The following is a 24950-nucleotide window of genomic DNA, read 5'->3' as shown; positions in this document are numbered from 1 at the left end:
AGTGCATTTTATCGGTTTACTGTGGCGTCCAGATTGAGTCACTTGAAAAACGGGCCCCCAACAGATCAAGATTCTGAGCGACAGGACTGCTCAAAAGTAAGTTCCTGCGTGTGACCCGAGGTCACAAGGGGTCAACAAAATGACCTCAGTTGACCCCTCGTTGATCCTATGGCGTTAACATACGTTATCAGGTTAATGCTAAGTGATATGACTTAGGATATGTGTTTAGGTTAACTTAATCTGGACGCCACAGGAATCCGATAAAATGCACTAAAAAGGTACCTTCCGAACGGAAATTGAATGCTCTTCAAGGAACTGGGCTCAGAATTTGGATAAGGCCTTTAGTTTTTCCTCTATTTTGAAATGAAATCGAAAAAAATGTCAAATTTTTACAAAATTTCAACATTTTCTTACTTTAACATAGATTTATGACGCTATTTTTGCACGCAAATATGCAAAACCAGATATCATTCGAAAGCTTGTGGCATAGGAAAGGCGATGAAAGTTACCGCGAGTCGATTACTCAATTACATCGGACACGGTGGGCCAAAAACCGAATTTCGGGGCCAAAAATCGAAAATCGTCTCTGAAAACCGGAAAAGCATTTTCAGATCAAAACTAATGCCCATTTCGGTTATAATAGGACCCAATGAATAAGAAAAATTCGGTCGCTTTCCAGGAACAGAAAATGTTTCATTTTTTGTTGCATAGTGTAATGAAAGCACATAAAGGTATACCGGTATGTATACCAGTGAAGCACATACAGGTATGTAGACATACCTAAGCAATATTTACTCAGTTATGAGCTGTTGTTTTATCTTGAAGACTTATATAAATCTTATCAATCATATTGATATAGTATTTAGCTATACAGTTATTAGCATAGGTAATTGATGTTTTGCTGTACAATGTTCACATATTCACTGGCTAGTGGCTATAGCATCGTCTGACCTGTAGTAAGCTGGAACAGCCAGCAGCGGGTTTGCAACGGCGCTGCGTTGCGGAAAGTGACAGGGTCCCGGACTCCCGAGGCTCCCCGCCAGGTCCGGCCCGGAGCCGGTCTGAGCACCCGCCGCCGCGGAGTGTTGCGTCTGCCGTTTCCGAAATCCGATCACCCCTCCAATGTAGGCCGGCCGATGCGGCCGCCGCACCAGGCAAGGTCACACCGTGTCCGGTCGGAAGCCATGTGGGGGCGGCGATATAAGCGACGCCGGCGGTCCGGCAGCTACAGTGCCAGTCCAGCGGTGGACAGAGACAGACATACAGTGGGCAGACATCTCAGCTCGCCTCAGCAGCCATGCAGTGTTCGATGATGTGGGCCGGTCTGCTGCTGGGCCTGGCGGTGACCGTCACGGCGTCGGAGGTCAGCTCGGAGCGGCCGCCGGCGTCCAACGTCACCTCTCGGGCGCTGCCGGCCACCACCGGCCGGTTGCTGCAGACTGTCGACGAGCTGCTGACGGCGGCGCTGGGGCCGGCCGGCCGCGCCGCCGGGCCCGTCGGCGCTCTGCAGGCGCTGCTGGCCGCCGTGCCCATCAAGCTGGCCGGCCTGAAGGCGGCGCTGGTGGCCGCCGCGCCCGGCATCGCCATCGCCGCTCTGGTGATCGCCATCATAGCGCTGGCCAAGGTGGGCGCCCTCTACAAGAAGCTCGGCCTGTCGGCGTTCGACACCGTCCACGAGGCGCTGCCCAAGTTCGGCCATCCCGGCCACGGCTTCCCCGAGCACGGCGAGTACGACGGCTACGGCCGCTACGACCCCTCCGAGTACGCCTACCACGACGACAGCTACGACCACGGCGGCTCGAGCTACGCCGGCTACGCCAGCCGCGGCGGTCAGGCGGCGGGGCGGGTGGACGACAGAGCGCCGGCGGCGCATGCTCGGTTTGGTCAGGCCGAGTCGAGGGTGGTGCGGCGGACCCAGGCGGCGGCGCCGCTGCCTGTGGCGTGGAGCTGAGTGGACGAACTCCGCGAGCTTTGGTCTGAACAGAGTGTAACCACAATGTGGCTGTTGTTTTTTAACTGTTGCTGCGTTTTACCGTACAGAGCATAGCGCTGGCTGTTAGTGCCGTCATTCGCTACATCTTCATACGCAACTCATCACTGTCCGCGATTTTATATATTTCTATGAGTGTTTGGTGATTATACTTGTTATGACCTTATGGTATCTAATATAATCATGATGGCAGGAAAACAACAACTTTTCATACGAGCGACGCGGGAAGATGCGGACCGTAAAAAATAGAATGCTTCAGCTTCATTTGAATGCGCATACGTATAATGTCTCTTTTGGAGATCTGTGGCTTCAGGTATTCCCTTACCAAACGTGAAAAAACGCTTGAAAAGGAAGCAATGAATGCAGCTAGCTGAAAATGCTTCTATTGTAGTGAAAACTAATATCAAAAATGGTTGCTTCAATCGCGTTTTTAAAAGTTATACATTTTGTTCGGAAAGTTGAATGCACAGATTGACAGAGCCGCAAGCAAGGCTACGCAAGGCTTGTCGTGCCGGCTACGACCCGCATGTAGGTACTGTTTGATCAAGCAATTTAGGGATAATCCAAGAGAAGTATCAAAGATTAGAGTTTAGATGTCAAAACTTTTCATTCCTACTAACTAACTTATCATTCCTACTAGCTCTGGCAGAGTAGCTTATCATTCCTACTGAAGCCGGTCTCCGAGCGCCGTGGTAACTTGAACCCGGGCTTTCACCCCAAAACTTTTGTAAACAATCTTCTTTTTTCTTAAATATTTGGTAAGATTGTGTCAGTGTATTGACAATGCTCTGCATCTGCAGTCTAAATGTGTTTGGAGTGCAGGCAAGTGACCTCGTCTCGGATCTCGTTGGTTAAATGTTTTATAAAACTGTTTATAAAACTGCTTATTTTAGCACTTCAGCCTCAAATGATTGATAGTCTGCCTATAAGAAGCAAAACATTCCTGAGTCCAATGCAAAGTCCGTCTATTATGCTGCCAGCGGAATGACATTTGGATGCAGAGCTTGCAGTTGAAATGAAGCCGATCAATTTTATACAAACAAGGCACAAATACCTAGCACTTATATGTAAAGCTCACTAATGGTGTCTGGATCATATCAGAGCTCGAGTCTTGTCGAGAAAAGCATAGCAAACTCATCATATCTTTAATGCTACAATTGGCTTGAATGCTCAGAAATAAAAACACCATCGATTTGTTTATTCATATTTGCATATGGGCCGCTGGCTAGAGTTGTCCAAGCAGAATGTGCGCCGGCCGGTGTGACTACACAGGGCCCGAGCGGGTGACGATCGCATGCTCCTCTCCCGTGACTGGATGACTAGACGTGGGTCGAGCCGGAGCGGTGTTTCCAGCCGGCCAGCTCAAAGAACAGCACGTATGCCTTTCCGCTGTTGACGTTTCTCTGATCCATCACGTGGACCCGCGAGTCGTTGTACTCGTACCACTCTGCCGTGTACGGGTGTCGGCAGTAAGCGGTGTAATGTCCTGAGAGCAGCGTGCCAGAGTGGTTCGCCACGCCGTATAGGCTGTACCGGCAGGGCGTCTGTCCGGCCGAGTAGGGCGACAGGTCCAGACCGTTCATCGAAAAGGCGGCAGTGGTGTTCAGCTTTCCGCGGAACCTCTCCTGGGGCGAGAACCGCTTCAGGTGGACCACCAGGATACGAGGGAACTTCTGGATCGAGAGGCTCCTGGTGCACTTTTGGCGCTTCTGGCACTTTGAGCAGGTCGGTTTTTCGTCGCCATCGAGCACCTCCTCTTTGGTGAACAGGTCAAAACAGGCCTGTAGGCGCACCTGGCCACTTCGTGACGGGATTGGCAGACTCAGATCCCAGAACGGGTCGAAGGTAACCGATGCGTGGCCACATACCGTGCACCGCAGGGTAGCCTTGAGCTGGCCCACGAACAGGTCAACAAACTTGGAGTTTTCCAGGCGCAAGAAACGTTTCGAAATGATAATTTGCGAAAAATAATTTGCATATTATTTTGCTTTTTAAGGTAGCATAAAGAAAAGGAAAAAATTACATAATCATAAATAACTAAATATGAATACACACACACACACACACACACATATATATATATATATATATATATATATATATATATATATATATATATATATATATATATGTGTGTGTGTGTGTGTGTGTGTGTAACATAAATATGTACATAACATAATATTCCACTTAATATTCGCTACAATTAGGCTTAACCCTCGCCGGCCGATGGGGGTGCCATCCCCCCTATAGTTTTTTTTTCGCGATAGCTCCGAACACGCTGGCGATAGAGAGCTGAAACTTGGCATACCTCACCTTTGATTCAAGTTGGATCTTTTGACACCAACCACGTTTTCAAATCAGGTCAGGTCACTGACCTATGAAGTCATAAGTGAACCTCTGCACGGTCTTCAAATGTCGCAAATTCGCAACGCCCTCACTGCCAGAGAACCTTTCACAGGGCAATGAAACTTGCAGGGGCTAATATCCATTACGAGTCTCACAACTTGTATATCTCGGATTTTTCCTAAAGGTCATATGAGGTCAGGTCATTTTCGTGACCTCACCATTATAAGTCAATGGGGAAAAATGAAAACTGCTATTCTGGCGCGGGGACCGATCTCCAACTATCTCAAGCACACAGAATCGTGATTTGGTGCACTCCTTGCAGGGTTAGATGCGTCACTTTTACAATGTTGACCTTGCGTGACGTTATTTATGACTTCATTTGGTTCATATTAGTTTTTCGTCTATAACTCCCGATCAAATTGAGCTAGCGAGTCGGGAAAGCCACCAAATGGACGCAGGAAGACCTGCCGAATCGAACTTATGAACTTATTAACTTATTGTCTTAGCAAGTTGAGTTGGAGTCTTGTCACACAATAACAACTCGTAGTTGAGTCATGTGTCGAGCCCTGTATTAAGATTGGGAATTCCATCAACCTCTCGAGTTTCCATGACCTTCATCTGACCTTCATCTGGCACTGCCATCTTATCGCGGCTGTTGCCAAGTCATACAGGCTAAAAGATACCGGATTTGTGTAGCTAGGTCCACTTAGTGCTGGCCCCAGCCGGTTCAACCCAGATCAGTCCGGTTCTTATCGTTATTTCGTCAGCTGTTGCCATCTGACCCCTCACAGTTCGTCCCTTGACCGAGGCCCCGACCCCAATGACCTTTCGACCACCATGCCCAGGATGTGGACAAACAGACTCATGCACACCCGGCCCGGCCACGGCATTGGACGTCATTTGAGACGGCAGTTTGTCTCAATACTGAGTATCATAAAACAAAAACAGCAGATGCAGTTGTGTGTCTATTCTGGTCGGCCGTTTATGCTGAGCAAGCTACAAACTATCGTTAATATAATCCTCTAAGGATTTGTAACAAGAAATAACTCTATCTTTGGTTAGGTATGTTTGACGATGCTCACAATCGCATACACGTGTGTCTGTGTGTGATTTGTTGTACATAGTACATACATTACAAGTTATAAGAACAAAACATCACTGCCAATTCCATGTGTGCGGTACCGCCTCCGCCGCCGCCTGGGTCCGCCGCACCACCCTCGACTCGGTCTGACCAAACCGAGCATGCGCCGCCGGCGCTCTGTCGTCCACCCGCCCCGCCGCCTGACCGCCGCGGCTGGCGTAGCCGGCGTAGCTCGAGCCGCCGTGCTCGTAGCTGTCGTCGTGGTAGGCGTACTCGGAGGGGTCGTAGCGGCCGTAGCCGTCGTACTCGCCGTGCTCGGGGAAGCCGTGGCCGGGATGGCCGAACTTGGGCAGCGCCTCGTGGACGGTGTCGAACGCCGACAGGCCGAGCTTCTTGTAGAGGGCGCCCACCTTGGCCAGCGCTATGATGGCGATCACCAGAGCGGCGATGGCGATGCCGGGCGCGGCGGCCACCAGCGCCGCCTTCAGGCCGGCCAGCTTGATGGGCACGGCGGCCAGCAGCGCCTGCAGAGCGCCGACGGGCCCGGCGGCGCGGCCGGCCGGCCCCAGCGCCGCCGTCAGCAGCTCGTCGACAGTCTGCAGCAGCCGGCCGGTGGTGACCGGCAGCGCCCGAGAGGTGACGTTGGACGCCGGCGGCCGCTCCGAGCTGACTTCCGACGCCGTGACGGCCACCGCCAGGCCCAGCAGCAGACCGGCCCACATCATCGAACACTGCATGGCTGCTGAGGCGAGCTGAACTGTCTGCCAACTGTCTGTCTGTCTCTGTCCACCGCTGGACTGGCACTGTACCTACCGGACCGCCGGCGTCGCTTATATCGCCGCCCCCACATGGCTTCCGACCGGACACGGTGTGACCTTGCCTGGTGCGGCGGCCGCATCGGCCGGCCTACATTGGAGGGGCGATCGGAAACGGCAGACGCAACACTCCGCGGCGGCGGCGGGTGCTCAGACCGGCTCCGGGCCGGACCTAGCTGGGAGACTCCGCCCCCCCCCCCCCCCCGCCCCCACCTCCGCCTCTCTGCTCGCCCCGACCACCACGCTTGGCTGTTGCTTCATTCGCCGTAATATTGGCTAATCTGTACCGAAGATGTAAGTGTGCCTTACCTCATCGTTCGCCGGATATATCAATGCTGCAATGCGGTTGTCGGTTATTTGGAGATGTGTTGTGCACACTTGGCCAGGCTCTTGAGTCTCCACCTCCCATTACTTAGCGACCGGGTTTACCTTCGTTGTTGGGTTGACAGCCTTCGTATTTTTGCGAATGAACAGTTAGATATCGTAGTTAAGCGTCGCCAGAAAATGTGGGAATTATCTTAAGAAGCACTAGGCATGTTCCCCTCGAAATTAAAGACCGTATCTTGACGTGTGTTACTGCGCAGCTTTTGAACATAAATCTGCATTTTATTTTAGTTTCAAATTTAATATTTCCATTTAATTTATCATTTTATAAGAAACTAAATCAGGCACTCAGCGAAGAAATTGTGGCATTGCTCCTAAATACCCGCCTATCGCGGAAACAATCCTAGCTCCGCAACAAAATGCAATGCTCGAAACGATGAAGTCGACGGAGCACATTCACAACGGGCGAGATGAGCGTGAAATGGGTTTTACTTATCAATCTTAATGGAAAACTTATTATCAACGCCCCGTTTCAAACCAGCTCAGTTTTCGGATTTATTTTCACAGCACCAGTGTTTTAAAAGAACAAAATCAAACAAATATCGAAGATAGCATCAGCTAAAAAAACAATTGCATTTGCACCATGATCTACCATAGAAGTACCTAAATATATTGTAAGCTATATCGATCAGGGAGTTATTGCTCCTCAAAACTTAGGTATGTGGTCAAGTGGCAATTGAGTCATCCCTAACCGCTATAATCTATTAATTCACATCTAGCTCACAGCTTCGATCGATACCTACTTCGCATGTTTGAAGTACGTACAACAAAATAATTCCATTCGTGTCACTATCGTTCAACCACAACGATCCACGCACGAAGTAGCTCCGATGCAAGTCGGACACCCAATTGACAATATCCAGACGATAGCATCCGTCTGGACTTTAGACACATAGACAGCAGGTCTGGCATCGGTCACATGCTTCGGTCTGATCACTCAGCGTTACGGAGTAAACAAACGACGCACTACAGGGTGGACTTGGGCACGGGTTGATGGCGACGTATGTTGGCTGTTAGCGCGTAACATTAACAAACTCACGTGTTTTACATGTCACGCAAACGTGCCGATAATGCGTCACAGGAAACTTGTCATCTCTTAGCTTAGGAGGCATTGACAATTGACATAGGTTCGATACTACCTAGGATTAGACGACACACAAAGTTGCATTGGTTGTGCGATGTTTCCTTCTGATCGATAAGACTATTTTATCGATGATACCGATGAAAGCATTACATCGGTGCGACTCAAGCCGGGCTCAAGACATCTAAAACCACCGCGCCCCGCTCCCTTCAGAGTCCGAACTCGTTTCTGCCGAGCCGGTGTTGCAGCGTGCGCCTGTGGTCTCTGATGTCATCCAGGCCAATGTAGCCGCCCTCCAGGCACCTCTGTGTGGCCTGCTCGGGCCACTCAAAGTCCTCCCTTCCGTGGGTGAGCCTGGTGTTGTCGAACATCACCATGTCTCCCTGCTGCGGCAGGAAGCTCACCTTGTACTCCTCATCGTTCAGCATCCGGTTGAAGAGGGCGAAGGCGCGGTACCAGCGGTCGACGACACCCAGAGGCACGCCGAAGAAGGAGTCCCTCTGGGCCTGGCTGAAGCGGAGTCCCACCAGACGGCCCTCGGCGTCCTCCTGCAGCACCGGCGCGCGGTACAGCTTGTGGTGGCTGCGACCGGTCTCCCCGGGCAGGGTGACGTTCACCCAGTCGACGGGTGTGTCTGCCAGCACGCGGTACGCCTCCGGCTGCAGACGGCGCAGCTCGGCAGCCACGTGCAGCGCGTCGGCGAACTCCGAGCGCCCTCCGCCGCCGCCGTGCTGCCGCTGGTAGTGCAGCAGCTGCACCTGCGGCTGCTGCTCGTAGTACGGCAGGTCGGCGTGCATGTTGAGCCGCTTGGTCGTGTAGGCGATGTTGATGGGGTCGGCCTTGGTGGTCACCTTGAACGTGGTTCCGTAGTGGGTGGTATGTGGGTAACCGATGGCCTGGATCAGCTTCAACACCTGGCCGGACTCGGAGCCGCAGTTCTGCAGCACCACCAGGCCGTACCGCTCCAGCGCCAGCAGCAGCGCCAGCCGAGCCGGCTCAGAGTCCAGCACCTGCTGGAAGTCAGCCTTGGGCAGCTTCCCGGACATCTGGGAGGCGTTCCAGTGGCTCTTCTCCACGCTGTGCTCCTCCCTCCGCCTTCTCCGCTCCTCTGGGCGGAACGATCTGAGCAGGAGCCACTCGGCAGCGTAGGTTCCCTGGTGACCGTCCGACCAGGTCACGCTCAGTTCTGAGCCGTCCGAGGTCACCCTGCAGGCCTCTACGGATGTGTTGACGTCGAGGTCGCGAAGCACCAGGGAGCGCACGAACGTAGGGTGGCCGAGGAAACACGCCGAGCACTGGCAGTTGTCCCGAAGCCAGACGAACGGGTACAGAGACTCGGAGCCGTCCCGCCACTGGACGCGGAGACACCGGCCAGCCTCATCGGTGGCGACGAGGTCAGCTGCGTCTATGGCCACGTCAAGGGAGCCGACGGAAGCTGCGTCGGCGCTGGGAGCTGAGACTGGGTCGCTCAGAGGCTGGCTGGCTGTGGCTCGCGGCCCGGAGCGGGTGGCCAGACCGGTGCGGGGCACCCGGAGAAGAGCTGTCCCGCTGCGGACACTTGGTCGTTGTATTTGGGTGGCAGTGACCCCGGACAGCGACCGAGTCAGGTCAGGTCGGGACAGAGCTGGTCGAACCCGGCCGGCCAGACGGCAGAGCGCGCGGGGAGCGCTGACAGAGGCCATCTCTATCCCAAGCACTACGCGAGCGCAACTGCGCTCGGCGCTCGCCGGCCAGGCCCCTTTACGGCACCGCCCCTAGCGACCCTTGCCCCGGGCGAGCGCGACCTTTGGCCCATCCGCCCCGTGGAGCAGCAGGCTGGTCTGTTGGTGAGCCAGAAGCCGGTGGTTTATCTGCGGAGTTGGGTTTCACGTCATGCTCAAAGTTCACTAACAGTGAGCGTGACTAAACACAATCCGACGCGGGTCAACCCTACGAGAGGTCGTAAGATCGTGGTCTGGTACGTATACAATGTTTTGACATGAACCATGTCCATGGATTCAGAATTAGCTGATGAGACGTGGCGATGGGTCAATCTGCTGACAACGTTCAAAACTGTATGTTGTTACGATAATGTTTCAGATGGTTTCTGATGTTTAAGGTCGGCTTTTTAAAAACATATTTCATTAATGCCAAACGGTTTGTGGCCCGTCGCTTAGCTCTACTTGAAGGCACATCTCTGCATTTTTTTCATCCTTGTTGCGCAATAATTGTATATGGATACTTCGTAAAGCCGTGTGTATTCTGGTAAACCCAATGCAGATAGCTTTCCAGTTACAAGGAAACAAGTTTTACGAGTATGATAAAGTACTATATTGACAAGGCACGTATCGTCTTACATTTGTATAAAACAGGCTGTCGTATCATTTGCTCCCTCCCGCCCACCCCCGCACATCCCTGCTATCCCCGGCACGGCGGTAGCCCATGTCAACTCCCTATCACATTGAACCGCCACTTCAGCAGTCCCTTGGTCACAAGTCAAACACCCATTAACGAGGCACAGACGACGAAGGCACATCGAGTGAAAACAGTAACGGCACGATCGGCAAAACACTGAATCATCGCTTAGGCACGCAGTTTCCACCAGCCGACCAGCAGACACACACGACTTCGTTTTAAACAGCGGGCCGGGACCGCCACCGCCGTCCCGGCCGCACACACTTGGCACAGTAGTACACAGACAAGGCAGCACACTGGGGCGACGCTGGCGCCGCCTGGCCGGTCACTCACACGGTCGTCTCACTGGGGCACTCCTCAGCGTCTCCAGACGGCTCTGCCGACCGCTCGTCTCCGTAATAATCATAGTTTTGTTCGGCGGCCGCCCGCCGCGCCGCCCACCTCGCGGCACCCTCCGCCACAGGCACACCCACCGAGTTGGGTGACGAGGTGCCGTAGCAGTTGGTGGGGTACGTGCCGCCGGGCGGCAGCGCTCCAGACGGGGGGTACGCGCCGCTCGGCGGAGCACTGTTCGCGAACGTTCCAGAACTGGACACGGAGGAGGCCGGGTAGGCCACACTGGGCGGCGCACTGTGCGGAAACCCGCCGCCCGGCAGGGAGGTGCTCGGATAGGCGCCGGTGGACGGGCCGCCGGCGACGCCGAACGCGCCGCTGACCGGCGGCGTGCCGGCGAAGGAGCTCGGCTGGCCCGAGGTGCGGCCGGAGGCGTACGTCGGCCCGCTGGCCTCCGAGAGAGGCGCGTACGTGGCCGTGGCGCCGTAGCCCGGGCCGTAGCCGTTGGGGTTGTAGCCGTGTGGCGGCCCACCGGCCAGCGAGCCGTGCAGCAGGCCTCGGCTGGCCACCATGTGGTACTCGGGGTTGTCCATGCTCAGCATGAACGGGTGCTCGCCCGAGCAGCTCGCCTGAGAGGAGGCGGCGTCACCTGCGGGGAGACGAGCGCGTGCGTTAGAGATCAGATAGAACCCAGGCAGAAAACCGCTATCGATTGCATATAATCTCGCAGCTATAATGCTCGTCAAACATTCATTCAGACATAACTCACATAAAATGTTCACGTCGTTCAAACTTGTAAGCCATCATAAAAAAATGAAACAAATGAGCAAGTCAATAATGTGGATCAGCTCTCTCACCTTTCTGGTGTCCGCCGAGGTCCATGTAGCCGGCCTGCTGGCCGTTGGACGGCATCAGGTAATCGTCCTCATCCAGCGGCAGGTGCAGCTTGAGACCGGCCACAGTGGCCTGGCCGGAGGAGGCCGCCGAGCCGCCGGCGGCGCCGCCCACCGGCAGGGACGAGTAGCCGGCCGGCTCGAAACAGTCGTTGTCCACCTGGTCGCAATCTGAGTGGGCGGAGAGCGTGTCCCGTCAGTTACTCAGTAATGACGGGAAACTCGGCACGGGCGGCGGAATGTGCTATTTTCTGTTTATGTCGGCTATAAAGTCCATAACAGGAAAACGATACTCGACCATTATCGTTCCTAACGTTCCTAGAAGAAATGATTGTGACACGCTGGAAATAATCATACACGAAGGTGCTTAAAATGCATCACAAACATCGCACTTACACCCTGAACAGTCATTTTCCTATCATCATTCACCCCCTACTCCTCCTACAACCTTCGCATTCCACTCACCGAGTCCCTGCAGGCAGTCTCCAGGGGTGGACGACGTCGATCCGGACCGGCACTTGCTGCTGTCGGTGGGTCGCCGACGAGAGTCGATGGCCCTGCTGGCCGGCGACGCCGCGCGGCCCCACTCGTCGTGCTCGTCTTGCAGCGTCGCCAGTGACGACGCGGGGTATCCGGAGCGGAGAGAGGGCGCCGCTGTGCTGAAACCCGTCGGACCCTGAGGGTTCAGGTACTCGCCAGCGTTGACCAGTACGTCCGTGGGTCCGTCCAGCGCAGACGCCGCCAGCGATCGCATCAGCTCTCGCTCATCCTGCGAGGGGAGGGTATGGTTAGATGAGCGGTAATGGAGGGGGAGGGATCACCGATGAGCAGCGCTTGTACCTACATCGTCACTGAGAAGGATCTCCGCCACCAATCACCGCAGAAATACCTCTGCTAAACCCATGGTATGTCGCAGAGATCAGATACAATATGCAAATGGTGATTCGCTCGGCGGATTACCACTCTGTTCCATTAGGGGAACATCGTCGAGCCGTCACGTTATCTCACCTGCTGTGTGTACGAAGGCAGCCTCATCAGTCGGTCTCCAGGTATGACCAGGTACCGGCCCGGGTCGCGGGACATCTTGGCAAACTCGTCGGCCAGTTCCTTGAAGCTTGGTCTCGAGTCAGCGTCCAACATCCAGCACTTGATCATGATCATGTAGACCTCGATGGAGCAGGAGGTGGGCTGCGGCAGCCGCTCGCCCTTCTCCAGCAGATCGGGCACGTCCTTGGCTGGCACGTTCTCGTACGGACGACCTCCGTACGTCAGCAGCTCCCACACGGTCACACCTGGAAAATGATGGAACGTAAGCAATAAAACAACGATGAAGTTGACAAAGGAAATAACTTTAAGTTAAATAACTAAAAAGGAAAATAACTTTTAGTAACTTTTGAATAACTCCAACTCCAAATCCCGTTAGCCATAAGCAGAGCATGAAAAGAGGAAGAACCACAGGCTTCTACTCCAACTGTGACAAGCACAGCTAAAATTAACTTCAACTGATCGTTTGATAGTGAAGCATAACTTCGCTCCTACGTCCAACTCACCAAAGGCCCAGACGTCGCTCTTGTGGTTGAAGATGCGGTGCTGGATGCACTCCAGGGCCAGCCACTTGATGGGCATCTTTCCACCGGCCGCCTTATACTCCTCCTCGTTGATGTCGAGCAGCTTGGCCAGACCGAAGTCGGTGATCTTCACAGAGTTGGGTGTCTGCACCAGGACGTTACGGGCGGCCAGATCTCGGTGGACCAGTCGCCGGTCCTCCAGGTAGGCCATACCGCGAGCGATCTGCGTACACCAGTTCAGGAGAGGCTTGCTACCGATCTTGGAGCGATTGTTCCTCACGTAGTCGAGCAGACAGCCAAGTGGCATCAACTGGGTGACCAGCATCATCTGCGAGGTCATGCAGACGGCCAGCAGGGGGAGCAGGTTCGGGTGGTCCAGCGACGCCATGATGTAGGCCTCCTCCAGAATCTCCTTGTTAGTGTCCGCTCCCGTGCCCTCACGGAGGACCTTGATAGCAACAGGGATCTTGACATTCTCCTCTTCGGGAACCCAGACGCCTTTGTAGACAGTGCCGAACGCACCGAATCCGAGAATACCGCCCTTGCGAAGTTCGATCTCCTTCACGATACGCAGCTTGGCCAAGTTAGGCTTGACGTTGGTCACCTTCAACGGCTCATTGAGGCCCTCCTTGCTCATCATCATCGTCATCTTGAGCATGTCCTCCTTCTTGCGGTCGCTGCGGCACTTGCAGATGATGAAGGTGACGATGACGAGCAGGAAGACCAGCGTGACGGAGACGGAGCTGGCGATGATCGTGACACTGTCCTCGGCGCCATGCAGCGGGAGCACGCCCGGCTCGGTGGAGCAGTACGGCGGCTGGTCGTCCCCGGGGAAGATCTTGTGCGGGTGAGACTCGGGGCAGTGCGTCGTACAGTTGAACGCCGACGAGTTGGACGAGCCGTCCGCCGAATCCTGAGGGCAGGGAGGAAGAGGCGGTGATATATTCATCAATGAGTGGTGTCCATGTAGTGTTGTCCGGGTATACTAACATCATCTAGCTATTAGTTCAACAAGAACGCTACATACACCGATGCTGCCCTGCTACCCGCAAACAAGGGCGGAAACCGTGGCGTATGCGATAGTCATGTTCCGACTCATCGATAAACAAATGTCTCGCATAACAACCCTAGCTCTGGCAGGTCCTCATTGGCATCCCGTAAAAATATTGTCAAAAGGCCTGCTCAATGATTTTCGACCAACCATACGGCGCACCCCCATTGAGTGTTTTGCATGACATCTATGTAAACGCCCGGGTGACCCCCGTATCTGATCGCAAAAGGTCTCCGGCCAGCACAGAACACATACAATTATACATACACATCGGCGACAGCGGTGCAGTACCACGACGCGAGGGCCATCACCGTTAGCGATGCACCAAACGTCTGCATTACCGCTGCGCGCCGCTCGTCACGCGCCGACATCTGTGTCGCCGTCTGCTTACCAGGTAGATGCGGTAGTTTCGACAGGTCTTGCAGTGCTGGCCGGGCCCGTAGCAGCCTTGGCATTCGGCGGCGCAGCGGAGGCACTCGTGGCGCTCTTCGTCGACGTAGAAGTCGACGTCACATTCGTCCTCGCACTGTTCGCCGCTGCGGTAGTGCACGCACTCGTGGCACACGTTGATATGGAAGCTGCGGGTCAAGACGACGTAAGTCAACAATGGGAAACGGGCGGGATGCGTGATGATCTAAGAGACCTGATTGCGTGAGTATTGCTTTGATTTTGTTCAGTCAAAGATGCATTGTTCACTTATCCTTTTGCCCAATTCGTGCACCCATTGTTGAAACTAAACGTAAGAAATGGGTACCATCCCCTTTCAATCTCCCCAACGCAAACAATCGTCACAGGACAAGCTCCAGACAGCGGCTGCCGTACTCACCCAAAGCCGGTGCAGTTCTTGCAGCGTGGGTGGCACCCACGACAGATGTTCTTGCCTGCCAACGGCCGAAGACGTCCTTGCTTCTGAGGTGCCACGAACTCCAGGAAGGTCCCCATCGGACACGTCTCGTTCACATTCAGACAGCGTTCCTGTGGACCACCAGCACACGACGCCGTCACACGCGAGCCAAGACATCGGTGACGTCAGCATTAGGTGACGTCACCTGACGTTATCACACTGACGACGGACAGCATACTGGGTGCCTCAGTCAGCGAGAGGCGCGGGACTGTCCTGCTAGCTGTTATCACGCCGACAGCCGAGACCAGAGAAGGCGTCACCTTCGGACGATACTGTTAGGATCGCGCATGATTTCAGCGCTATATCCCTCGCTCTCTCAGTTTACACGAAACTCTCGAATGCAAATCGTCGGCGAACGTCGCTTCTCATGCAGCGCACCGAGCAGCATGCAAATTGCCGGCGATACCGACGCGGCATCTGCAGCGAAGCTAACAGTAAAGCTCAGCCGAGCGGCCGCGCAGCGCGCATCTGAATGCAGGAATTCGACAGGTAAACAGAGCTGGCGGTGCGCTGCACAGTCTGCAGGTGCAGCGGTCCGCTACCAGCACATTACTGCTTCGGCGACATCTGTATCCCGGCCGGGGTGACATCACAAATGCCGCGAGGTGTCGCTCAGACCGAGGACGCCACAAAACCGGTGTGGCAGGTGCAAATGGCGCACTGGGACCGCCCACCGCGGTCCATTATAGAGTGACAATACATGCAAATGTGGAGCGAACCACTACTACGCATTAGCTGCGAGATGAGAAACGGCGCGCTACATGTGATGCCTCAATCGGCTGCCCCTTGGAGTTGCGAATAAAACAACACAGCTGTGAATAAAATATCGAGCCAAAGGCTATCTGCCGACAGTTTTGGAGCCGCACACCAACCACTCCACCCACACATCATGTTCATCGTGCTGTTGGCCCAGTCCGGCCTGAACAAACAACTGACGCCTTCCCACTGTGTCAAACGACATACGGCACTTACCACTTCCTCGTTGGGTCCGACGATGGCTCCTTCGCAGCTGAAGCATCCGCCCTCTCCGACCGTGTTGGCTGGCCCAGAACATCCACCCACGCAGTTCTCGTGACAGGGAAGGCACTCGCCCGAAGAGTTGTACTTGGTAGATGGACACTGTGCCACGCAGTAAGGTCCGTCTTTGACGTGCTTGCAGCGGTCGCACTGTCCGGGACCCTCGCCTGTGCACGGGCCGTCGCACTCCTCGTGGCAGATAGCACAAGTGTCCTCGGACTTCTGGTACATGCTGCAAGAGGAGAGACATCGGTTAGGGGCTGCTGCTGGGCACGACACCGCTCGCTGTAGCGATCGGTGATGGAACGCGAAAGGTGATCGATATCCTTGCTGGACACAATACCAGGAAGGATGACGGCCTCAAAGACCGGTGAGGAGTTGTCTGACATACACGACTCTGAGAGACCATCGATCCGGCTTCCAGCGACTAGCGGGACGCTAGGCAAAGAGGGTAGTGGCCACGTGTCACCACTGCTCATGAACAAGACAGCAGCACCCCTGAATAGCATTTGAAAAGTACAAACAGGCGCATATAGGGTTCGCCTCAACGCTTCAAGGAAATATGTTATCCTTATTTCATGCGTATTGTTGGGCAAGAAAACGTACACGCATTCTTGGCAGACTTACCCAAGTGTCTTGTCGCACTTTTCTACGCAGCGCTCTCCGACCCTGAAGTGCTTGCAGTGGAGACAGCTGTCGGCGCCGGCTGCCCAGCAGCCGTCCTCGGTGCACTGCTCATGGCACACCTGGCCGTCGGCGGCTGCAAGCGAACAAGACTCTCAGCGACAGCCCCACACGGCGACACTTCTCAGAACGCAGTGGGACGTCACACTCGTCGGCCCACGGCTATTGAGAGGTCCATCGGCAGACAGTGAACAAATGGGTGGGCCACAGCCGTGGGAAGTACAACGGATTACACAGCTTTGCAATTTACCAATAAGGAAACACACTGAGTTTACCGACATCTCTGCACAGTGAGACCAGTTAGTCTGTCAACAATTGCTTGGTACTTACCACATTCAGAAGCGTTGCGATTTTTGTCGACCATGACGTCGTAGGACTGAGATTTCTGTTCCCGTGAGATGAAGGCCTGCCACTTGATGCCCTCAGCGAAACAGAGTCTCTTGTTCTCCACGATCATCACACCTCCGGAGCGTACCTTTTGCAGCGAGTCCAGACGGAGTGATTCGAGGGACGTCTTCACTACATACAGAGCTGAGAAGTACTCGTGCAGATAGCGTCCACCGATCACCTCCAGACGACGAAGGAAGCCCAGGTCGCGGAACTCCGGGTGGTAGGCGTCGATGTTGACGAATCCGGTGATTTCCTTGACGGTGCTAAATACTTCCAGCTTGCTCGGATGCATCTTGCCATGGTGAGGGCCGAAGGTATAATTTTCGTAGATCTCTTGGTAGCCATCAAAAGAATGCTGAAGGATTTGGAGCGAACCCTGCAAGATCGTGCAGTTCTTGAACTTGTCGATGTTACCAGCGTGGATGATCTCAAGCTTGTCCACGGGACACGTCTTGGGGCATGGCCCGTTGCACGGCACGCACTCTCCATTTTTGGCCTTCTTGTTGGCTGGGCAGGCACGTACGCAAGCGCTATTGTCCTTGAGCAGATGTTCGGGACACTCCCTCACGCAGGTGGCGCCGTACGCGAACTTGCCGTCCGGGTTCGGCTCCCACGAGTACGTGATCGAGTTGTAGCGCATCATGGACGGACACTCCTGCTTGCAGACGCCGTTGTCGTAGAAGTTGCGACAGGCCAGGCAGTCCGACTGGGTGGGTCCAGTGCAACCTCCAGCGCAGAACAGGTGGCAACACTGACGCGGCTCCGGGCCGAAGCAGCGACCGCCGTGACACTGCGGTGAGCAGTTGATTTTGCTCAGTTGTTGACAGTTGTCGGGGCCCGGTCCCCAGCAGCCGCCCTCGGCAGGACACGACGGATGGCAGCTCGAACAGTTACGCTCGCGCTCGGTGAAGTTGTAAACGTAGACGTCGTGAGCGCCCGGCCCTGTCAGGATCTCGTCCCAGTTGATGGACTTGATGTGGCACAAGTTGTAGTTGTTGAAGAAGCCCGCGCTGCCCGCCAGAATATCTGCCAAGGACGTCACGGGGATTGTTGTTAATCCGACTGCATACGACCTCGATTTGCGTCAAAATAGAAATTTCACTAGCCAATACACGAAAAGAAGACAGTGTCATTGCCCCTACGAAGTAATGTGCAATATGATCAAAGAAGGCGCCCCAACAATCCGCGTGTCAGTATATTAAAATATTCCCAAGCATATTCGGATAAGCATTTCGTTTTGCTAAAACTTGGCAGGAATGTGAAGCCGTTGGGTGTTCAGTCGAGGCTCGGCAGCTCAACAAACAGCTGAGGTGGGGGCATTGCATGTTCGCGAGTGGAGCTCTCCCGCCCACTATGGCCATATCACGCGAATGCCTGGTAGGCGACCACAGCGCCGACAAGAAGCAAACACGAACACATTCTCCTACCACACATCGGCCCAGCGCACCGCGTTCACCCGACACTTCTCATTCCTTGAGGCGAACGATTCTCACCTCTCAGGGCCGGCATCTCCAGGCTGAACATCTTCGACATGGTCACCATGAGTGAGAACTCCTCGTCGCGAACGCTCAGCTTGAAGAGAGTCCTGCCGCGGATGATCTGCAGCGAAGGCAGCACCAGGCGACGGACGTCCACATACGAGATGAGCACATAGCCGGTCACCTGTCGAACAGAGAGGCCACGTCACGCATACCGGTCGCAGCGAATGGGGAGCACAAGGGTCGCTCAGGTCACATGGGTCGGCCGGGTCACGCAGGTCACGCAGGGGAGCCTCTCGGGTCGCATGCTATCGGTCGATGCATCAGCCAGATTCTCCGAGCCTGTAATTCAGCCTGTGTTCGCACGCTTTACATCACGTTGGTCACGGCGCGGAATGAATGCACGAGATCGATGTCCGACGGGCTATCGATATCTTCTCGGTCAGCGGTTTGATGTGCCGCACTGCGCACCGACCGCGTTCAGAAGCGCCTGCGTCAGCTGCGCGAGGCGCCGCCGCCGCCACACAGGGTCATGGGAAAGGTGACCACGGCCCGGCTGTCCGGGTAAATGATTAGACCGCGACGAAAACAGGCCACAGGCCACATCGCGCATCCTAAACGCTGGCTGTCTGGGTGATCTTCGGACAAGTGAGCAGCTTTGAATGTCTGCTGAATGTGTAAAGTAGCGAGAACGTGCTTGACCGGTGGCTGTCGCTGGCGTCCCCGCGTGCACCGAGTGACCTTGGTGTGACCTGACGCGGAGACAGACTCGTGTGAAGTGCGCTGCAAGGTAGCGGCGCCGGTGGCCGGGACCGACCGTTGGCCCTGCTGCCGTGCCGCTGTTGGTTCGGCCCGGTATCTCTCTCCATCTGAAGCCGGCTCACAAATTAATGTTCCGGTTAATGGCGTGGCGGCCGGCGGCGGTGGCGGTGGCGGCGGCCGCCAACCGGCGAGTCACTGACATGACGCCGCCGCCGCCGCCGCCGCTGCCTCCAACGGCGCCGCCACCGCCTCCGGCTAGAGCTGACGGTTTACAGACCGCACGCCCGCCAAGCTAGAGGTGCCGGTTATTAAGCCGCTTATCCACTCCAAATGCAAGTAGCTGGGCCCCGCAGTATCGTTTATGAGCCGTTCGCTGACCACAGAAGACGGTCAAGTGCCGAAGATGTAGGTTTCCGCCAGCTCGCCCACCGGTCACGTGGGTCATATAACGGGTACACCGGGCTTTTTATGGGCTTCCAATACAGGCCACAGCCTTCATCAATTTTATAGCCTGACAATTAGAGCGGCGATCTCTGAATGGTCGATTTCGAAAGCTTTCACGCTGATATAGGTTTTAAAGCATTATTATTTTAAGCACGAATATGGGCAGGAGAAGAGCATCGGAAGACATGCCTCAGACCTAGTGATGAACGGCCTTCGCTCGTTAGGCGAAGAATAACGTTATCGGACTGAGTGACGCTATCATCGACGCGGATTACGTGAAGCTCATCCCAAGACTCCAGAGAGGTTTGTCGCACCTAACGAGAAGTGTGAGCTGAATAATCATCGCACAGCCTGGGTGAGCGCGTCGTGAATCAAGGAGCTGCTGCTCGACCTTCCGTCCTTCACGAAGGCTCGCCACCTGGCCGGACCCCCGGAGGGAGAGGGGACTGGGGAGATAGGAGAGAGGAGAGAGGAGAGAGAAGGGAGCAGGAGAGTAGGGAGCTAATTGCAAGAGCGAGAAGAGAAGCGCGGAGATCGGGCAGTAGAGGTTGAGGAACTGACAGTCCGGGAGCCCGCGCGGGGAGCGTATACACCGGGTGTGGCTCCGTCCGCTCGTGTTCCTCTCTCCCGGTCAGCTCAGCGGGCTGGGGAGCGGGTACCGGAGAGCGGCAGCGGGTGTGGCCCGGCCCGCTCGTGTCCCTCGCCCGGCGCGTGCACCGGTCACACGCCGGGCCGGCCTCGGCGGCGTGCAGTGCCGCTGCCCTCGGCACGCCGCCGCCGCTGCTGCTGCTGCATCATGCAGATGGCAGCAACAGATAGCAGCAGATGCATGATTAGCCCCGCGGCGGCGACAGCGGCGGTCTGCGGCCTCCGAGCCGGCCGAGGGAGAGCAGCCGGAGTCGGCGGGAGGAGGGAGGGAGGAGGGAGGGTCAGCCGTGCCCTGCGGGGTAGAGAGGGATGGACTAAACAGGCGGGCAGGGACGGAGGCCGGCGAGGGAGAGGTGGCTTCTCAAGGGATCGAGAGACGAGCGCTCCAATCCAGTGCGCTGTGCGTCGTTGTTGTTCAAGGAACGCAAACGCCGTCGTAGTGCTTAGGTAAATCCCTTGCAATATGCTTTAATGAAGATATACGGGTCACATTACGTAAGCTTTGGGCTTGTTGCGCAGGAGGTTACTCGAATGAATGGTTTGATATTTCCCCGGCACCCTTATGAGGAAGGCCTCCCACGAATCAACGCGGCTTGAGTGCGACTTATTTGAATATCATGAATCCGGCAGGCGCCTCTTTCAGCATATTTGGCTACTGAGAACCATGCATTCGATAGACGTTCATGCGACCTGAATACTGCGAGTTGCGACACATATAAAGCAAGCCCCCCACCCCCAACTTTTTTCAAAATGCCTGATTATGATAAAACGGGCCGTAGAGTGTAATAAATGTGCCTTAGATCTAGCAGTTTTCCGTGAAAGCCCATTTTTGTGATGCTTTCCATGCTACACCAAACCTGGTGTGGGCGTATCCATTTCCTGAATTGAAACGAGATAACTTCCTTCCCTAAGATAGCCTTTGAACAAATAGCCGTTTCCCTAGCGGCGCGAGGAGACAAACGCCTGTCCGGCAGCCGGCAGGCCGCCTCTGGACCGGTACTACGCACTTCCTTCCCGACGGAGCGGCCGAGCGGGCGACTCCGCCGCCCGAAAACCGGACCCGTAGTCCATATAGGATCGCCTCGGATACATTGGAACAGCTTCAGGCTATCAATTATCGCAATCAATGAAGAGTTTCTTGCACAACAAAAAAGTGGCACGGACAATAGAATTCGGCATGGTGCATTGACAACATGCTTATTGACGGCTCATTGACGATCTATTTGGATGCAAGAGAAAAAGAACAGCCTGCACGTCACGATCAGCCGTACACAATTTATCACTATCGATAAGGGCTTGTGCTTCGTCGTGGCTTATCGCTTCTTGAGTCACATAAAGCAAAACTGACCATTGTACTTGGCTCGTTACCTTATCGGCGATTTATGTTGACTGGCATCGGTACGCAAATTTTGATTGCTATCGAAGGCGGAAGGCCAGAGGGGCAGGGGATTACTATCGACCTCGTTGTGTTCTTGTCCTGTTCTCTGCACGCAACATTACAGACAGCGACCCAGAATTGTCGCCTGGGAACGCTTTGGGGAAACTGAACACTGAACAGCCATTGTGCAGGGTGTGTGTCACAAGAATCGACACATATTGAGGAACAAGCAACGGCAAAACGTGTCTGTTTTCACTTTGTCACTATCAATACATTGCGCAGTTGAACCCGAGGTGCCACTTTCTTTAGGAAGGATACACAGTGCACGCCACACAGCACACACTAGAGATAAGTTCGAAAACATTCAAAACCATTCGGTTGGTGCCGTTCCGCAGCCGCCTTGTGTCGTCTTACGCCGAAAGATAAATTATGAGAGGGGAGGATACCCGTGCTGTTTTTACCAACTACACTCAGTATAAGACTGTTAGGCATCAGCGAAGCTTATCAATTTAGACGGTCGCAAATAACACGAAAATACTTTTGCCCTTTGCAGCTTATTATTCAACCACGGCATTCGGTTCGAACGATTGTTTGTCGACGCGATTTTATCCCATTCCAAACATCTGTGCGGGCCACGCTAGTAGGATGCGCCCTGATTGCTGCTGTCATGTTCCTGCTATCACGGTAAGGCCCAGTGTGAGTGGGCTGTGTTGCCTCCCCTGCCTCCCTATCTGAGCACGTTTTGACACCCGGATGGGTCACAGAGTGAAACCGTGGGCGACAGGCAAGACCGACACACGATAAGATAGACTGTGTCCACAGCGCTCGTCGATAACCGCCTCTGTCCCGAACGTTCGCACACTAGCGCATTGGCACACAGGTGGACCACGGCACGACCCGGCTCAAACATTCCCAGGACATATATGTGCAGCCAATTCCGCATTGGTCTCATTCTATTTCCATCCGATTATACAGGCTAGATCCTGGATGGTCGCTGACCGCTACTGGTATCCCGGATATACCCCACCGGCATCGCCACGACCCGACACGAAGCCAACGCTGATATCTGTAACATGTTTGGAGCATCCCAAAGCGTGCGCGACTATATTTCAGAAGGTATGTGATGCAAACCAGCCCAGTGGGCCGTCTTGCATCATAAAGCTGCCGAAGCAGCGGCGTTGCATCATATGCAAAGTGAGCAGGACGTCTATATGGATTGGGCCGTATAGAAACACGTGTGAGACGAACCGAGGACGATAGGTCAAACGGCTTCTTGTCAAGGAGACCGAGCGAAAAAGGCGAAAACAAATAGTTACGTATGCACTTCGGGAAGCACACTAAGCGAAACGTGCATTGGCCTTGTTGTACACTTGTACCGGCTTGTTGTTCAGAACAGGTGTGTGAACTCTGTGTTCTCTTGGTGGGGGGGGGGGGGTGACATAGCTTTCCTCGAAGCTTATACGGTGCCCTGGAAGACACGCTGACACCAGCTACTTCGATGCACTGTATGAGGCCTACGTTGACAGGTCTCCCCGATTCAGAGAAGCGTGACTAATACGGCAGGGGATATGAGGTCTGGGCACCGTGTCGAGATTGTTATTGAAGCTTCTGATGAAGTGGACGCTAGGGATACCCCACGCCGCAAGTGGCCAATGTGACTGAACTCTCTGAGGAAGGGGAGATGGGGAGACTCCATACTACCAGAGGACACTGCGACTGACCCCTCTGCGATACTAGAGGTGGCGGAGATTCCACACTGCAGGCGGACACCACGACTGACCTCTCTGATGTACTGGAGGAAGCTGAGGTCGAGGCTGTCGTCCTGCAGCCAGGTCAGCTCCAGGTTGCCGTCCACGTAGGTACAATTGGTGTAGCGATCCCTGAGGTTCTGGTAGTGGGTGGTCCGGTTTCCCGGCACAGACATTCGTCCGCTAGTGCCGATACAAACTGAAAAACCAAACGTCACTCTCGTCAGCACGACAACAACAGCTTTTCTGCTTAAACTCGAGACAAGGTGCGCACTTAGTTTATCCAGTCAAAGCCTACCGCCATTCTAATCCCATCAGAATTACGTTACAAGCTAACAGCCAAACGAAATGCTATCAAAAACGTCAATGATGCAATATCTGGTCAAACACACAGGGCGCTGTCCTTGAGTATCGCCACACTGAAGATACATCACCGCAGCAATGACAGACATTCCGCAGAGGATCTGGCGCGGCAGGCCGCGGATTCCTCTGCGGGTAGATGGTACTCACATAACCACCGCTTCCAACTCCGACTGGTGCAGCTGCCGGGACTTGAGCTGCTTACCTTTCACGCACCTATATGGTGAGAGGTAGGTATACTTCTCACCTCGATAAGCGCTGCTTACTCGGGTTTCTACTTACTTTTCTGTTTCATGTGCGTGCTGCCGTCGTTGAACTCCGGCGGTAGCTGGCCAGCCACCAGGCCCGCCTGAAGCGCGGCGCACAGCGCCAGCGCACACCCCAGCAACATGCCGCCCCTGCTCGGCAGCATTCTGACTGCGCGGCGGCCGAGAGAGAAGACTAGCAGCACTTGGCGACGGCAAGCTCGGAGCACGCGAGCGCAGACATAATATCACAGGAGAGGGCGGAGAATGGGCAGCGCGCACGCGCCGTGCGCGGCTCAAGTGACGTCGCGGTGACGAGCTGAAAACAGGGACACGGCTGTCAGAGAGGTGCAGCAGGTCGGTGTTGGTCAGGATGGAGTTCGGGAGGTTTGAGAGGGTCGGGATGGGAGCAGTGCTGGAAATGAGGCCGCTTTCTGGTCCCGGCGTTTTATTCTCGGGGTGGGTTACCCCCGTCCAGCGTTTAGCCTTTCGGGACCCACTCAGGGTCGCGGTTGTTTTCGCCGCTCGCCGCAGTCGAGATGCAAAGTTAATAGGCACACGAAGCTCATTTAGGGCCAGCCAAACCAGCCTAGTGTGGAGTTACTGTTAAATGTATGCATATAGCTGAAAGAAAAAGGTTTTGTAGAATCGATTAATTTCGAAGTCGTATGTTCAGAGGCCCCAAATAAACTTCGTGTGACTACAATATTGTATCTCGAATGGGCCGAGCGGCAAAAACAACCGCGGCTCTGAGAGGGTCCCGAAAGGCTAAGCGCTAGACGGGGCTAACCCACCCGGAGAATAAAACGCCGGGACCAGAAAGCGGCCTCATTTCCAGCACTGGACGGGAGCCTCAGTCCGCCTCTGCCACTCCGATGCCTGCCGCGACGGAGTCAGGACGTCGACCACGGAGGGTCTCGCATCAAGGTCCAGCTGCTGTTCAAAGAGGGTTGCTA

General features: G+C 54.8%; 2 protein-coding genes across 3 annotated transcripts in view; both read right to left on the bottom strand.

Annotated features, from left to right (window-relative positions):
* Positions 1-7098: 7098 nt before the first annotated feature.
* On the bottom strand, positions 7099-9409 carry LOC122382076 (gamma-butyrobetaine dioxygenase-like). Its single transcript, XM_043366986.1, has one exon. It carries the CDS (start codon positions 9377-9379, stop codon positions 7907-7909), a length of 1473 nt encoding a protein of 490 aa, XP_043222921.1. The 5' UTR covers positions 9380-9409; the 3' UTR covers positions 7099-7906.
* A 574-nt stretch (positions 9410-9983) lies between these two features.
* The window catches only part of LOC122382075 (epidermal growth factor receptor-like), a 79131-nt gene continuing 64164 nt past the window's right edge, over positions 9984-24950 (bottom strand). Inside the window, exons 2-14 of one of the 2 annotated variants that reach the window (XM_043366984.1) lie at positions 24032-24313; positions 23422-23588; positions 18425-18593; positions 16872-17957; positions 16485-16617; positions 15813-16089; positions 14763-14911; positions 14328-14514; positions 12868-13798; positions 12326-12609; positions 11783-12086; positions 11282-11488; positions 9984-11073 (exon numbers count right to left, since the gene is read on the bottom strand). In XM_043366984.1, the coding sequence (XP_043222919.1) occupies positions 10421-11073; positions 11282-11488; positions 11783-12086; positions 12326-12609; positions 12868-13798; positions 14328-14514; positions 14763-14911; positions 15813-16089; positions 16485-16617; positions 16872-17957; positions 18425-18593; positions 23422-23588; positions 24032-24161 (4677 nt within the window). In that variant the 5' untranslated portion in view covers positions 24162-24313 and the 3' untranslated portion in view covers positions 9984-10420. The remainder of the gene's footprint in view (positions 11074-11281; positions 11489-11782; positions 12087-12325; positions 12610-12867; positions 13799-14327; positions 14515-14762; positions 14912-15812; positions 16090-16484; positions 16618-16871; positions 17958-18424; positions 18594-23421; positions 23589-24031; positions 24314-24950) is intronic. The other variant, XM_043366985.1, reaches the window with a different exon arrangement.

Source organism: Amphibalanus amphitrite, unplaced genomic scaffold (assembly GCF_019059575.1).
Source record: "Amphibalanus amphitrite isolate SeventyFive unplaced genomic scaffold, NRLGWU_Aamphi_draft 000133F_arrow, whole genome shotgun sequence".
Lineage (NCBI taxonomy): Eukaryota > Metazoa > Arthropoda > Thecostraca > Balanomorpha > Balanidae > Amphibalanus > Amphibalanus amphitrite.
The sequence above is the reverse complement of the archived record's forward strand: the minus strand, read 5'-3'. Positions and strand labels throughout refer to the sequence as shown.

Coding starts and splice junctions, on each gene's coding strand:
- LOC122382076 (XM_043366986.1), bottom strand. CDS start 9,379: ATGGCCTCTGTCAGCGCTCCCCGCGCGCTCTGCCGTCTGGCCGGCCGG.